At 32.8% G+C, this 13977-nt stretch overlaps 1 protein-coding gene across 1 annotated transcript in view; it reads left to right on the top strand.

Annotated features, from left to right (window-relative positions):
- Positions 1-10103: 10103 nt before the first annotated feature.
- LOC127728060 (sodium-coupled monocarboxylate transporter 1-like) overlaps positions 10104-13977 on the top strand; it is a 36370-nt gene continuing 32496 nt past the window's right edge. The window contains exon 1 of the mRNA XM_052235251.1: positions 10104-10641. Within this exon, the coding sequence (XP_052091211.1) occupies positions 10234-10641 (408 nt within the window). The 5' untranslated portion in view covers positions 10104-10233. The remainder of the gene's footprint in view (positions 10642-13977) is intronic.

Raw genomic sequence — 13977 nt, forward strand, 5'->3', positions numbered from 1 at the left:
ATCTGTTCCAAAGTCGCGAAATTGTGTTCTGCATGGTTAACATTTTCAGTTCTTGCTACTTCACTTTGGGACACTTCGACCTGGAGACGGCCGGTTACGATATTTCAAATAGCAGCGCTCAACCTTGGCATGGCAGCGTTTTAACTTTGTGATGAATTAAATCTTCAAACTTGATCCTTATATGCGCAAAAGTGTAACAATTAAGTTGACCACAAAATTCTTGTGAAAAACGTTAGCAAAATTTCGCGGCGAAAAAGGTCATATAAAATTGAGAATGGAAATGGGGAATGTGTCAAAGAGACAACAACCCGACCACAGAACAGACAACAGCAGAAGGCCACCAACAGGTCTTCAATGCAGCGAGAAATTCCCGCACCCGGAGGCGTCCTTCAGCTGGCCCCTAAACAAATATATATACTAGTTCAGTGATAATGAACGCCATACTAAACTCCAAATTGTACACAAGAAACTAAAATTAAAAATAATACAAGACTAACAAAGGCTAGAGGCTCCTGACTTGGGACAGGCGCAAAAATGCGGCGGGGTTAAACATGTTTATGAGATCTCAACCCTCCCCCTATACCTCTAGCCAATGTAGAAAAGTAAACGCATAACAATACGCACATTAAAATTCAGTTCAAGAGAAGTCCGAGTCTGATGTCAGAAGATGTAACCAAAGAAAATAAACAAAATGACAATAATACATAAATAACAACAGACTACTAGCAGTTAACTGACATGCCAGCTCCAGACTTCAATTAAACTGATTGAAAGATTATGTCTTCATCATATGAATATCAGGCACAATCCTTCCAGTTAGGGGTTTAGTATCATACCATCATAACATATATGAGAAGAACATAACCCGTGTCATGCCAACAACTGGTTTTTAAATAAATGTGTTTAGTGCCGATGCAAAGACCCTATAAATGAATCAATATTAACGCCAAAATATGCAATCTTTAATGACCTGACAACAGTATCGCAACTATATCCCTTCTTAATGAGTCTATTTAAAGGTTTTGTTAGTTTCAGAGGTGAATACTGACATTTTTGTGCTTTATAAAGAATATTTCCATAAAAAATTGGATGTGAAATACCTGAACGTATAAGAAGTCTGCATGTTGAGCTATATTTACGAATGATGTCCTTATACCGATGATAAAATTTAGTAAATGTTTTGACTAGTTTGTGATATCGAAAACCCTGGTGTAATAATTTTTCAGTAATTCATAAATTTCTCTCGTTAAAATCTAAAACATTGTTACATACATGCACTTTTAGCGAGTCGCAAATTTTATGTGGCAGAGAGCCAAATCAAAAGAACGGGCATTTAAAGCAATTGACCGTTTCATTTTACCTTGTAAAATATATATTTTGCATTTTGAAAAATTCATCCGAGCTATGCATTTCTTTTTTTGAACAGTATGAAAATAAGGAGATGTAGTATGATTGCCAATGAGACAACTATTCACCAAAGTTCAAATGAAGTGGATGTAAGCAATTATAGACAACCGTACGGCATTCAACAAAATGAGAAAAATTTATACCGTATAGTCAGCTAGAAAAGGCTCCGACAGGAAAAATATAAAACAATTCAATTGAGAAAACTAACGGCCTAATTTATAACAAAACAATTTACGAAAAACAAAAATGACAGACATGAACCAACGACAACCACAGAACTACGGGCTTCTGACTTGGGATAGGCACATAAAGAATTTGGCGGGGTTAAACATATTTATGAGCACTCAACCCTCCCCTTAACCTCGTACAGTGGTGTTACAGCACAACATAAAAACAAACTATAAAAATCAGTTGAAAAAGGCTGAACTCACCAGATCGGTACAAAGCAGAAAAACATCTAACAAATACACAGACCGGACGTGGCAGGGTATTCATACATCCCTAACAACAAAAAAGACACTAAGTACAGATCTGAGAGTACTCGTAGTTACAAAAAGTTAGTTCAAAGCCAATAACAACTAATAAAAACAAAATCATGTACCTTAGACTAAAATATCAATCAGTACACATCCAACATCCAATGAATTTAGTATGGTTTCATTTTACTGATAACAATATCAATATTTATACCAATAAAAACAATATTCCAAGAATGTTTCAGGATGACAAACACTTTTTCACAAGAAGGTTGGGTTTGATGGGATAAAAACCTTAACTATTTTCAACACGAACTTGTACGTTACCACAGCATATCTTTTACTCGAATGATCAATCTTCTATCTAATATTGATGGAAAATCTGATTGATCGGTTGAATTTTGCTTCCTAAACGTCCTGTTGCAATTATTTAATGCAAACTAGTACTCCGAATGAGAAAGTATAAAAATTAATACAATAGGTAGGTTCTGCAAGGTGGGACGACAAGAACGAAGGGTGTGACGACAGAGACGAAGGGTGGGACGATAGGGACGAAGGGTGGGACGACAGGGACGAAGGGTGGGACGACAGGAACGAAGGGTGGAACGACAGGGACGAAGGATGGGATGACAGGGACGAAGGGTGGGACGACAGGAACGAAGGGTGAAACGACAGAGACGAAGGGTGGGAAATTTGTACTGCCATTGGAAAACTATGGTATGCTGGATAGGAGCAGCAATTTAGTTTTTTTAACAGGACCACTACTTACCCCTCAAGTAATGTTGCAAGCGTTGTACTTTCTGTACACGAAACATTGAATTTAACGTTCCAATTCTGAACGGACGTGGTTGCGAATTTAAAGATCACGCACAGCCAAACGGACGTGGTTGCGAATTCGTAGATCTTGCACAGCCAAACGGACGTGTTTGCGAATCAATAGATCGTGTACAGTCAAACGGACGCCCCACTTTGGCAAGGGTACACTGCTAGTCGGAAGAAGACCAAAATAAATATATTTATACCCTAGTCACCTTTGGGGGTCTTAAAAAAATCATTTCAACTTTCAGTTCAAAAAGTATTTCAACAAGGGTGTTCTAATGATAAGTGGTTGTATGTAAATATGTTTTCTCTTTTGAATTGTTTTTTACATTGTGTCATTTCTGTACTCAGTCTTGCTATTGCTTACTATACGTCGGGTTGAATAGTGTAATCATAGTTGAAAACCATATGTACATTGAGTCACTGTGATGACTCAATGTCCTTTGATCTTTGACAAATAGTTGTCTCATTTCCATATTTTTATATGTAAATAATATATTTTGTGATAAACACTTTCGTGATGGAACGCAAATAATAAACGCAAAGACAAAGGAATTTGTATTGGATTAAGACAACAATTACATGAAATTCAACAATTTTATTTTTTTCTAAATGACAACGTTATTACACGAATAACTTTGTTGACATTTTAACAAATACCGTTTTAATGATAAGTTTCTGTTAGCCTACATGGTCTATAGGTCCTGTGGAAGTTTTTGCCATCATTAAGCGACCGTCGTATACAAAAATCTTTAAAATCTTTCTCTGAATCCTCACAGCCAATTGGAACCAAACTTAATCTGTATCAGCCTAAGGGATTTTACTTTTAAAGTTTGTACGATGACACCGTAATCAAACCAACATGGCAAAAGATAAAAAGGGCACATAGAGGTCCAATGTAACACAAAGGAGGATGTTCACGAAGGGCTTAAATTGTCCCTCATATTTCATGTTTTTCCAAACAAGCCAAAATACTACAAATTTCGCATAGAATAAATTGTGATATTACTATTCATACAAAAAAACTTATGTTTTTTAACCTTACGTTATAAATCACAAAGTTTTGATCCCCTAATAATCTATGATTTGTGTTAATACGTTAGTTTTGGTCCAATTTTTCCGTAACTTATGACAGATTTTGAAGTATTACCTTTAACTGCTATCCCCGATCCAGCATATGTTTTCGTCTACGGATTCACTATCAACCTTGGCAACTTTTAGTAACATAATATGTTCAGTCGTAGGTTGCGGCCAAGGTTTTCCTTAGTTTTTAGCACCGAAAAATGCAAAATAATCTCCAAAATGTGCTGACTTTGGGGCCTGTAATATAATATCATGTAGATATTTGTTTTACTTAAGAATCAGGCTTTTGAAATGGATCAATTTTAGATCGAAATTGGGGCCTTTTTGATATTCAATGATAAAGTTGGAATTTAAGGCCATATTTTGTCAAAAGTGAACATTGTCCTTTAGTTAAATATACTGGATAATCGTCTAATGGACCAATTGCTATCAACTTCAGATGGTGATAAATTTGTGACCCCATTTAAAACTATGAACCAACTCAATTCATATCTATAGTTTACACTTATACAATGTTGTATTATATATTATTGAGAGATGAGACTTAAATACAATATTGAATTCAATTCAATTGAACCGTCTACTAGACCAATATCTATCAAACTTAGATGATGATAAATTTGTGATCCCATTTAAAAAATAATGATTGATTACCTAACCGATTTCGAATAATGCCTCCGCCTATACTAAGAATAGAAAATAAATTCTAAAAAAATCCTGCATAAGACGAATTACGGCCAAAATGTTGCTCTATTATTATACATTTATGGTCGTTTTTAAGATTTTGGGAATAATGACTAAATCTACAGTGATCGTTACTGAAACTAGACCCCCAAAAATAATAAACATTCTGGAAAAATTAAGTGAGAGACCACTTACGAATGAACTGGATTTAGATGATACATTCATGATCTCTTCTTATAAGAACTGTTGTTGTTGTTGACCCCATTCGCCGTAAACATAGCTGCCATCTTTAATAAAAAAAATCTTTAAGAGAATTGCTTCCATTAACATTATTAACTAAATTCTATTTAAATCATACATTTTTAAGGAACATAAATAATTGTTGTTAATTACCTGACTACCACTTACCAAATGTATATCTGACCAAACAAATCTTCAAAATATGTCCTTCAAATGAAAACAAGACATTGTCCTGCTAGATATTAGTACTGATATTATTTGATTGTGTCATACATATTTGCTCAGGGCTTCAATCTTCTTGCATTTCACACTAAATTGCAAAATCTGCCAGAATAGCCTCATTTTGAATTGTAAATATGCGCTAATTTGCTTCAAAAGGTCTTAAAGATTTCAATGCGTGTAAAATATCTTTTTGTGTAAGGCATTGGCGCATAACTAATTTTACCAACAACTATGTGTAAAATTGTCTTCGTTTGTCAAATTAGTGATATCACAACTGAATTTTCTGACCTGAAGTGTATGACTTCAAAGTGATATCACAACTGAATTTTATGAGCTGAATTGTCCGGGTTATATCGCCCCGTACATTTACCAGAACAACTATCATAGCTTTCGAAAGATTAAAATGTTAACTAATTTTATGCAATTTCAGGGCTCTTTTACATGTACATCCTCCATTCCATGAAAAATCAAATGCGCGAAAAACTGTTACCGAAGTTAAATGATTAGATTATCCTCTGTCGGAGTTTGAAGGACAACTCGCTACACTATACATACCACATCCTAACATTGATGGTACTATTATTAACTAGAAATATAGACACGACAACAATATTCCTGCCTGCGACATAATTATTAATGTACATTTCTTGGAATTATATGAAAGGTGACGTGAACCAGGGAAATACAATGACAACACTGTGTCCATGGGTAACAGTGTTGCTAATGATAAGAGCAGGATTTGAATGTCTAACAAATGTTGAACGCCTGAAACTCCGCAAAAGGTCAATCAATCGGAACGTAACGCAAACTCTTTATCGAGAATGTGTATACTATATACAATATGTACTTATCAACTACAAAAACTTTTTTGTCGGCGTCCTTGTCAAATTTACTATCAACTACAACAACTTTTTTGTTGGCGTCTTTGTTATATTTATTTTTATTTTTGTTTGAATTTTTTAGTCAGTTGGGTTGTATGTCTGTGATGTTTGTTTATACAGTTTTGGTTGCTGGATCCCAATTATTGTCACATTAACCTATCATGTTTGTTTGGGTTGCTGACACAATTTTGTCAATATAACGGAACTATATACAACTGTCGCACAAGTTGGAGGTTTAGCTAGCTATAAACCAGGTTTAACCCACAATTTTCGTCAGAAAATGACTGTACCTAGGATTATGACAGTTGTTTTTCACTCGTTCCGTTGGTTAATAACGTTTGATTTTGTCAGTCTTTTTGAATTTACCTTGGAGTTCGGTATTTTTGTTATACTTTTCTTCTGCATCATTTTACATTGTTGTACCAATAGTCAACTGCAGATGTGCTTGTTTTACGTCGATCACAAAAAATGTCAGGACAAGTACACTTTTCGTGATTTTAAGTCAAAGGGTCGTAATTACGCAAAAAGTCGGCCAATCGGAATGAATAGCAAATTCGGTCTGTAGTTCATCAATATACACTAATGTACAAAATTCAGACTAATTTCTACAGGAAAATGATAAAAAACCCAAACAACTGTTTGATTGTAAAAAAACAGGCACTTTTATAAATTGTAACTTGGATGGAGAGTTGTCTCATTGGCACTCATACCACATCTTCCTATATCTACTTATATGCCCGACCACTTACATGAAGTTGCGGGAAACAAAAATAGAAACTCTGACAAAAATATCAAACAAAAAAATTCTGGAAATTATGTGAAGGAACAATTGCTACCAAATAATAATAGATTTAAGAATTAGACTCATCTTCGAATTATAACTTGCTAAGAGCAACACATCTGATGCCACTAGTAGAGCAGTAACTATCTAACCTTCCAACACACCTGAGTTTACTAACAGTTTTTTTATTACGTTGTGTTTTTAAATCTTTTGTTTTGTATGTGGTGTTATGTGAAATGCGTTTTATTTGTCAATTTGTCGGTTTTTATGTCATATTTCTAACAAACTTATATGGCAAATTGTTTTGAACTTAAAATGATAGGTTAAATTGGTCTTTTGCCATTGTTGAAAATGGAAATAAAGCAAGGTGAGCGCAGCAGGTTCTTTTCATCCTCTTAAGCCTTTCTTGTAGTTTAACCGGTGTTGTTATAGCTTACATTGTATGCTGGGCATTTTATAATCTATAATCGCTTTAAATTTTTCTGAATTCGGCTCGAAAAGGATTTAAAGCCATTTGGCATTTTTAGTTAAAAGTGTTGAAAATAACATAAATCGTGAAACAGGTTTTGTCAATTATTTTTTTTTTTTATTTTTTTTTTTTTTTTGCTTGTCTTTTCAGCAGTAAATTTTGATTTATTCACAATTAATTATTTCATTTGGGTAAAGAATTCAGATCCTTGGTCATTTTTCTGAATATGGTTCTTCAAAAGAGGTTCCACTGCATTTCTACATCTTGGTAAGCGACAAAGTCTTTTTTTCAATTCATTCATTCATCCATTCATCAGATCAACCTACCAACCAATCAATCCAAACGAACTGACAGACAGACGGACTGACAAACAGACTGGTATTTTTTTCAATTTATGGTTCAGAGTAAGATGTTTAAAAAAAAATGTTGATTTTGGAAAGAGTTTACACAAAAAGATACTCAATAAAGCGAAACTTTATTTTTCCTAAATACCACGATTTTATATACTAAGAGAGTACTAGGATTGGGCTTATTTTACCCTTTTAGTTTGTTTAATATAATTGAAATAAAAATACACTTAAACTATTTTTTATTTATCTTAGATTTTTTTCCCAATTTGTTAAAAGACAAGGTCCCTTAACTTTATGAGTTGATAGTATATGGTAAAAGACTAAGTTTAAACAGTTAATTAAGTCAATTTATACACAAGTCCAGCTATTCATATTTTTTTAACCCATCTCCTGACTTCAAAGAAAAAAGAGATAACTGAGTTCTAACTTTGATAGGTGCAAGCAAATGTAATATTATAATCAGACAGAAAATTACAGCCAAACCAAAGCATCCAAGATACAAATTAATTAACTACAAGGTATACTGTTTTGCTCATATTTGTAGTTTCACGATAAAGCAAACAACATTCTATATCATGTCAACATCATTCTGATAAACTGAAATATTTGATTTTGATAACTTATTTCTGCTTTTTCATTATAAACTAGACTAGTGCCATGATAGATATACTGACGATTTGACTTTGTACATAAAATGTGATAACACACTAGTATGAGGGGTGACAGGCTATTGATTTACTTACATGGATAGGTTTTTTTAATCAGTTTTCAACAATGACAATTTTTTAAAGTAAAATAACAAAAATACCGAACTCCAAGTAAAATTAAAAATGGAACGTCCCTTATCAAATTGTGTTCTTTTTGTTCTGATATAAACATTACATTAAATCGGCCGTGTTTAAATGTACAATGTATACAAATGTTGATTTTTTTTTTGAGAATAAAAATCTTATTGGCTTTTTTTCGGGTTGACTGTTGGAATTAACGACTTAACAAATAAACTCATCATTGATAGCAGGCTTAAAATTCTGTACGCCAGACGCGCGTTTTGTCTACAAAAAGACTCATCAGTGACGGTCAAATAAAAAAAAAAAATCCCAAATAAAGGACGAAGTTGAAGAGGATTGAGGACCCAAAATCCCGTAAGGTTTTGCCAAATACAGCTAACTTAAGTTAATCTAATTCTATCTATTCCTGGGGTAGAAAAATCCTTAGTGTTTTCAAAAACTAAAAAAAAAAAAGTTTTGTAAACACTCAATTATAATTATGACCATTTCAATGATGAATCATGTCAACACAGATATGTGCTGACTACTTGGCTGGTGATACCCTCGGGGAGAAAACCTCCACCAGAAGTTGCATCGACCCAATGGTTGTTAAAAACTCATCATAGATACCAGACTTAAAATTTTGTACGCCAGACGCGCGTTTCGTCCACGAAAAGACTCATCAGTGATGCTCGAGTAAAGTCTTAAGGGTCAAATAGAATCTTTATTAGTTTTAGATTTATAATATTATAATTGTTTTTCCTATTAAAATCCGGAGGCCTCATTACTAATAGAAAATATCGATTTTTAGTTAATGAGATATCAACCTAGTAACACAATACTATTAATAATAATATATTTATCTGTAGTTTATTATGTCGACATCACTTATATGTCGATCTGCGAAATGCAAAGTTTGTTTATAGGGTCAAAAATCGTCACTGTTTAATTCAGTTGTGTGGATGGTCATTGAAATACCGCATGTTGTTTATTGACACCTTCCATGTCATTGTTATGGCACTTGAATTAGCATTAATGCCTGAATTACGAAAATTTTGGTTATTAAAGGTACCTGATGATGGCTGTTCCAAAAACACGTGTCTTCTGTACAGAAATGGGTTTTCTACCTTTAAATTTGTTTCGGTACAGTCGCTGGTGTTACATCACTCCCCGGGGTTACTATCAGCCTAGTCAAAGAAATAATAATTGTAAAATGAATGATAAACGCGCAGAAGATTATCACGTGTAAATAACGAAGATCGACATGAACTACGTTTTATGACTGTAATAATTGGGACAGAAACTAGTTAATGTTTATTAGATTCCATTATAATTATACAGATAGTGGGGCCCGCCTGTATCCCTGCACTATTAAAGTTCATCAAGCGTCTTCGTGATCGTCATTATGCAGGATAAACTTGAAAAAATGTTTGTTCCGTAGGTACTGAATCACAATTCCCTAATGACAGCAGTGCTGATTATCAATTATAATAATTTGAACATGGGAAGGCTAAAAGCACGAATGATGTTCACTAAAACCAAAGTTTTTGACGGATATGCAACGAACTCGAAAGTGGTTTAACTTTCATTTGGTGTATATATAAGTTCATAAAGGGAAGAACAAATTATTATTGGAAATTTGTTTTTAAGCTGATTACTGGATATGCTAAAATGTTGATATTATCTACTGACTACGAAGCAATTAAAGCAATATTAACATGTAAAGAGAATGTAAATGAATCTGCAATGTCATTCCCCAAATAATAAAACAAATACATTAAATCATCTAAAAATGGATAAATATAAATTTGAAATTTGGACAGGCGAAAATTTTGTTTTATCTGTCGAGATAAAATTGTCAATACATAACATATTATCTAAACTGATAACAGTATAACATTGAAAACAACCGAGATATTTCGAATTGACAGCTGTCTAGGCTGATACGAAGGAAATATAGAATTATGTTACAAGGCAAAACAAAATAACATGTAAACTGTGACAATTTAATTTATACTTTTTTTGGAATTTAGATTGTATTCAATACGGGTAAAATGACTGTGTTAAATTCAAGTTACGCGTCTTGCAGAAAAGTCTGTGAATTGTGTCCTGGAGAACAAATTGGATCATTTGTAGCAGTGGATTATGTCTTGTTTGCTGCTGTTTTGGTTATTTCCGCCCTTATTGGAGTGTATTATGTGGTGAAGGAGTACCTAGCAGCACGGACCGCAACATCGGAAGATGTCCTCATGGGAGGTCGTGACATTGGGATATTTCCAATTGCTATGTCATTGATGGCTAGCTTTATGTCTGCTATTACAGTTCTAGGAACACCAACAGAAATGTATAATAACAATACAAGTTATTGGATTGCAGGACTTTCTATGATAATTACAGTGATAGTCACAAATCATGTATTTCTTCCATTTTTCCATGATCTGAGTCTGACTAGCGCTTATGAAGTAAGTCATACAAACATGGGTCTCATTTCTAATCCGTATCAGCTTAACGTTTAACCTTTTGACGCACAATCGTAAATTCTTTAAGGTTGTTTAAACATTTTAAAAGTACATATACTAGTGCGTAAATGCATGTTTTATGGTCATATGTGCATTATTCTTTTTTTTATTTGATAAGATTGCAGCCAAAACAGAAACATACATTATGATCGATTAATGTCTTCGAATTGTAGGAATATGCTTTAATTTACAAATGCAAGTTTAACATATCACACTAAGAGGAATATCTCTAGGCTTTTAAATGATAGATATTGTTTTTCATTAATGACTCTCGAGTTCTTCAAAAATGTTTTACTGAAGAAATAAAATATATCAAGTGTTTCTAAAAATAGTTGAGAGTTAAAAGAGAAGCCAAAATGTATTCTTATCATAAAGGAACGAATAAATGTGTAGCCGAGAAAAACACAGCTTTTTTAATTACTTATTCATTTAATAATTTATTGAAACCTTTACTTATTTATTTGTTAATTTCGTGATAATAATAAATCTTCATGGAAACACAACATCTTCATAATGAAGCCCCATTTTTGTCATCATTAAGCTAAAAAAAAATATGATATGCTCTTTAATCAAAAATGTTTGACATAGAAAATATCATGGTTTTTACACTTTTCCAAAAATCATAGACCTTTTTTTTTAATAAGGAATTATAGTTCAACTTGATTAGTATGGGAACTCCTTCAGCTGATTTAGATTAATTTGGAAATTTATAAGTACTTTCCTGATACTGATGTTCACCTGTCCTCCAGGTGTGTTTTGTTCACACAAGTTCTTAAATATCCGTGACAACAGACTTGCTTTAGAGGGCATGATTATTTCAAAGCTGAATGGAGCCATTTTGTAGACCAATTGAACTTATCAATTTATAAGGAGTCATTTCCTCCGAAGCAAGTAAACCAGGCATTGCCTATTTTCTTTCCGCTTTGGCATGTTAGTTTAATCAGTTCGTTGTTATTTCTTCAAAAGGGTAGATATATTTAAATAAAAAAAAAACAATAAGCGTTTCAACAGCATGCATGAATCCAAAATATTCAAAATAAAGACGAAAGCGAATTAGAGCATTTTCTGTTGTTTAAGGTCGTACGGTGACCTGTAGTAATATTTTAGGTGGGATGTATCTAATTGAGGTATACTCAAATCTCCATTTATCAATAAAATAATTATAACATTCATAAAGGTGTAAATGCGCCCTTTATTTTATCTATTTATATAGAATATGCTTTAGCTGCTACTTTATCGAATATTTGCCGCAATGAAAGTGGTAGTTGTTGAAAACTTAAATTCAATTTATAATAATACAATATATATACTGATAAAAAATAAATGTGCACATATGTCTAGAGGGGTTTAAATGGAAAACAAAGTCCATTGAATGAAATATGGTCGTTTTGATATTGTTTGTTGTGCACACACATGTCTGTTAAAAAAAAAGATATGAAATGATAAACTATCCTGTAAAACAGTTTAATCAAACATTTTACATGGTAACCATGTTAGATTAGGTATTCAAAGATAACATAAAACTGGGCACGTTTCAAAACACTTACGCGTAATAATCAATACACGCACATGTTGTTCATTTAATTTTAAAAGGGAAATGTGTGTACAGTCTCTTCCATAAGCTAATTTTAACAATGTCTTAAATTTGTTGGTTAACCCAATTTTGGATATGATTTTTTTCTTTTTCTTCTAAATAACATAACTTTAGGAACGGTTTCGAAATCTTACTGAAAACTACGCATTATCACGTTCAAAGCAACATCTTTTCCATAAGTAACTAGATTCAAGTTGCTGTTGCGGAAAATATTTCAATTTCAAATATAATAAACTTTGAATGAATACATTCGAATATGGCATTTATTTATCTAAGCTCTTAAGTACCTAATAAGTAGCGTCATTTGAAATTATTTTAAAAAAGCTATAAAATGAGATGTCAGCGACCAATGGCACACAAAAATACACTAAGAGGTCAATATAAGGTGATTACAGTGTGTCAAGCTCTGAATTGCCCCGAGTCTAGAAAACTTGTGAATGAATATAACAGAGACTATCAAAGTTACTACCAAACCAAATTCCCTTAAGTGACAAATACATTTATATAAAACAGAAGGCGACCATTGATGAATTTCTGACCTTGGACAGTCAAATGAACATGTCACGTGGATTAACCTAGTTTAATAGCACAATCCTAACTAACTTATTATTCGAAATTAGGCTGTAATAATGCTGTTTATATATAGCACTGACATGTTTTTCAGACACTCATATCAAAGAACAGTACAACCTGATTATGAGAATTATAATTTGAATCAGGTATAATAACTAAAAGCATTGTCACAACCATGCTCAATTGTGGGTATCTATGCTATTATTCTATTTATTAGATACAGCAACGCATGTTCCATTCCCAATACTTTCATGTTTTCCCCCAAAAAATTCAAAAGATTTAATGATTTAAAAAAAAAGACATTCAATGAATATTAAGGTAGGAACAATAATTTATACTATCTATACGGATGGTGATAAAATGATGTTCCCTTCGTAACAATATCGTTGATCAATAAAAAGTATGGGAGGCAATGTGAATCACAATTTTTATGAATAAACATTTATTGTTATTACTTTGATTACTGCAAATATTTCTATAAAAGAAAGGTTAGAATTAAATGTTTGATGATTCAAAATTTTACAATACGAATACTTGTACATTTGATAATCATAAGATTTTCTTAAAATCATCCACCAAAGTAAACATCGTTCTGAATAGGCACGACATTTTTGTTACTGGACATTAAGCAAATAACAGTCAAAACAAATGTGTATGCCATCTTATTAGAATATTGATTGTTGGTGTGTAATGCCACTTTCATCATTATAATTGGCTATTCGTGGCGGAGTGCCCGGAGAGAACCACTGACCTTCGGCAAGAAAACTGGCAAACCTAGCCATTTCTAGAAATGACTAAACAAAAATCAAACAACAATCAGATGATAAAAAAAATAAGTGTTGCATACACAGAGGGTAACTTGAATGGTTAACCATCGAATAGAAAACAACTGTAAAGTCATAAGTACGCTACATTAATTGAATATTTTATGTTTCATGAATTTTTGTCCTGCACAAACGACCAGCCGCCCTCATACATGTATACACATTCCATACTAAAATTAAATTAAACTTAAGTTCACGACGGTTTATTCAACACTGTCCTGAAATACCCTTATCTTTTGTCTGTTCATAAACTACTTAGTATTAAAATTTAAGGCTGCATTAGTATGT

Source organism: Mytilus californianus, unplaced genomic scaffold, assembly GCF_021869535.1.
Source record: "Mytilus californianus isolate M0D057914Y unplaced genomic scaffold, xbMytCali1.0.p SCAF_2, whole genome shotgun sequence".
Lineage (NCBI taxonomy): Eukaryota > Metazoa > Mollusca > Bivalvia > Mytilida > Mytilidae > Mytilus > Mytilus californianus.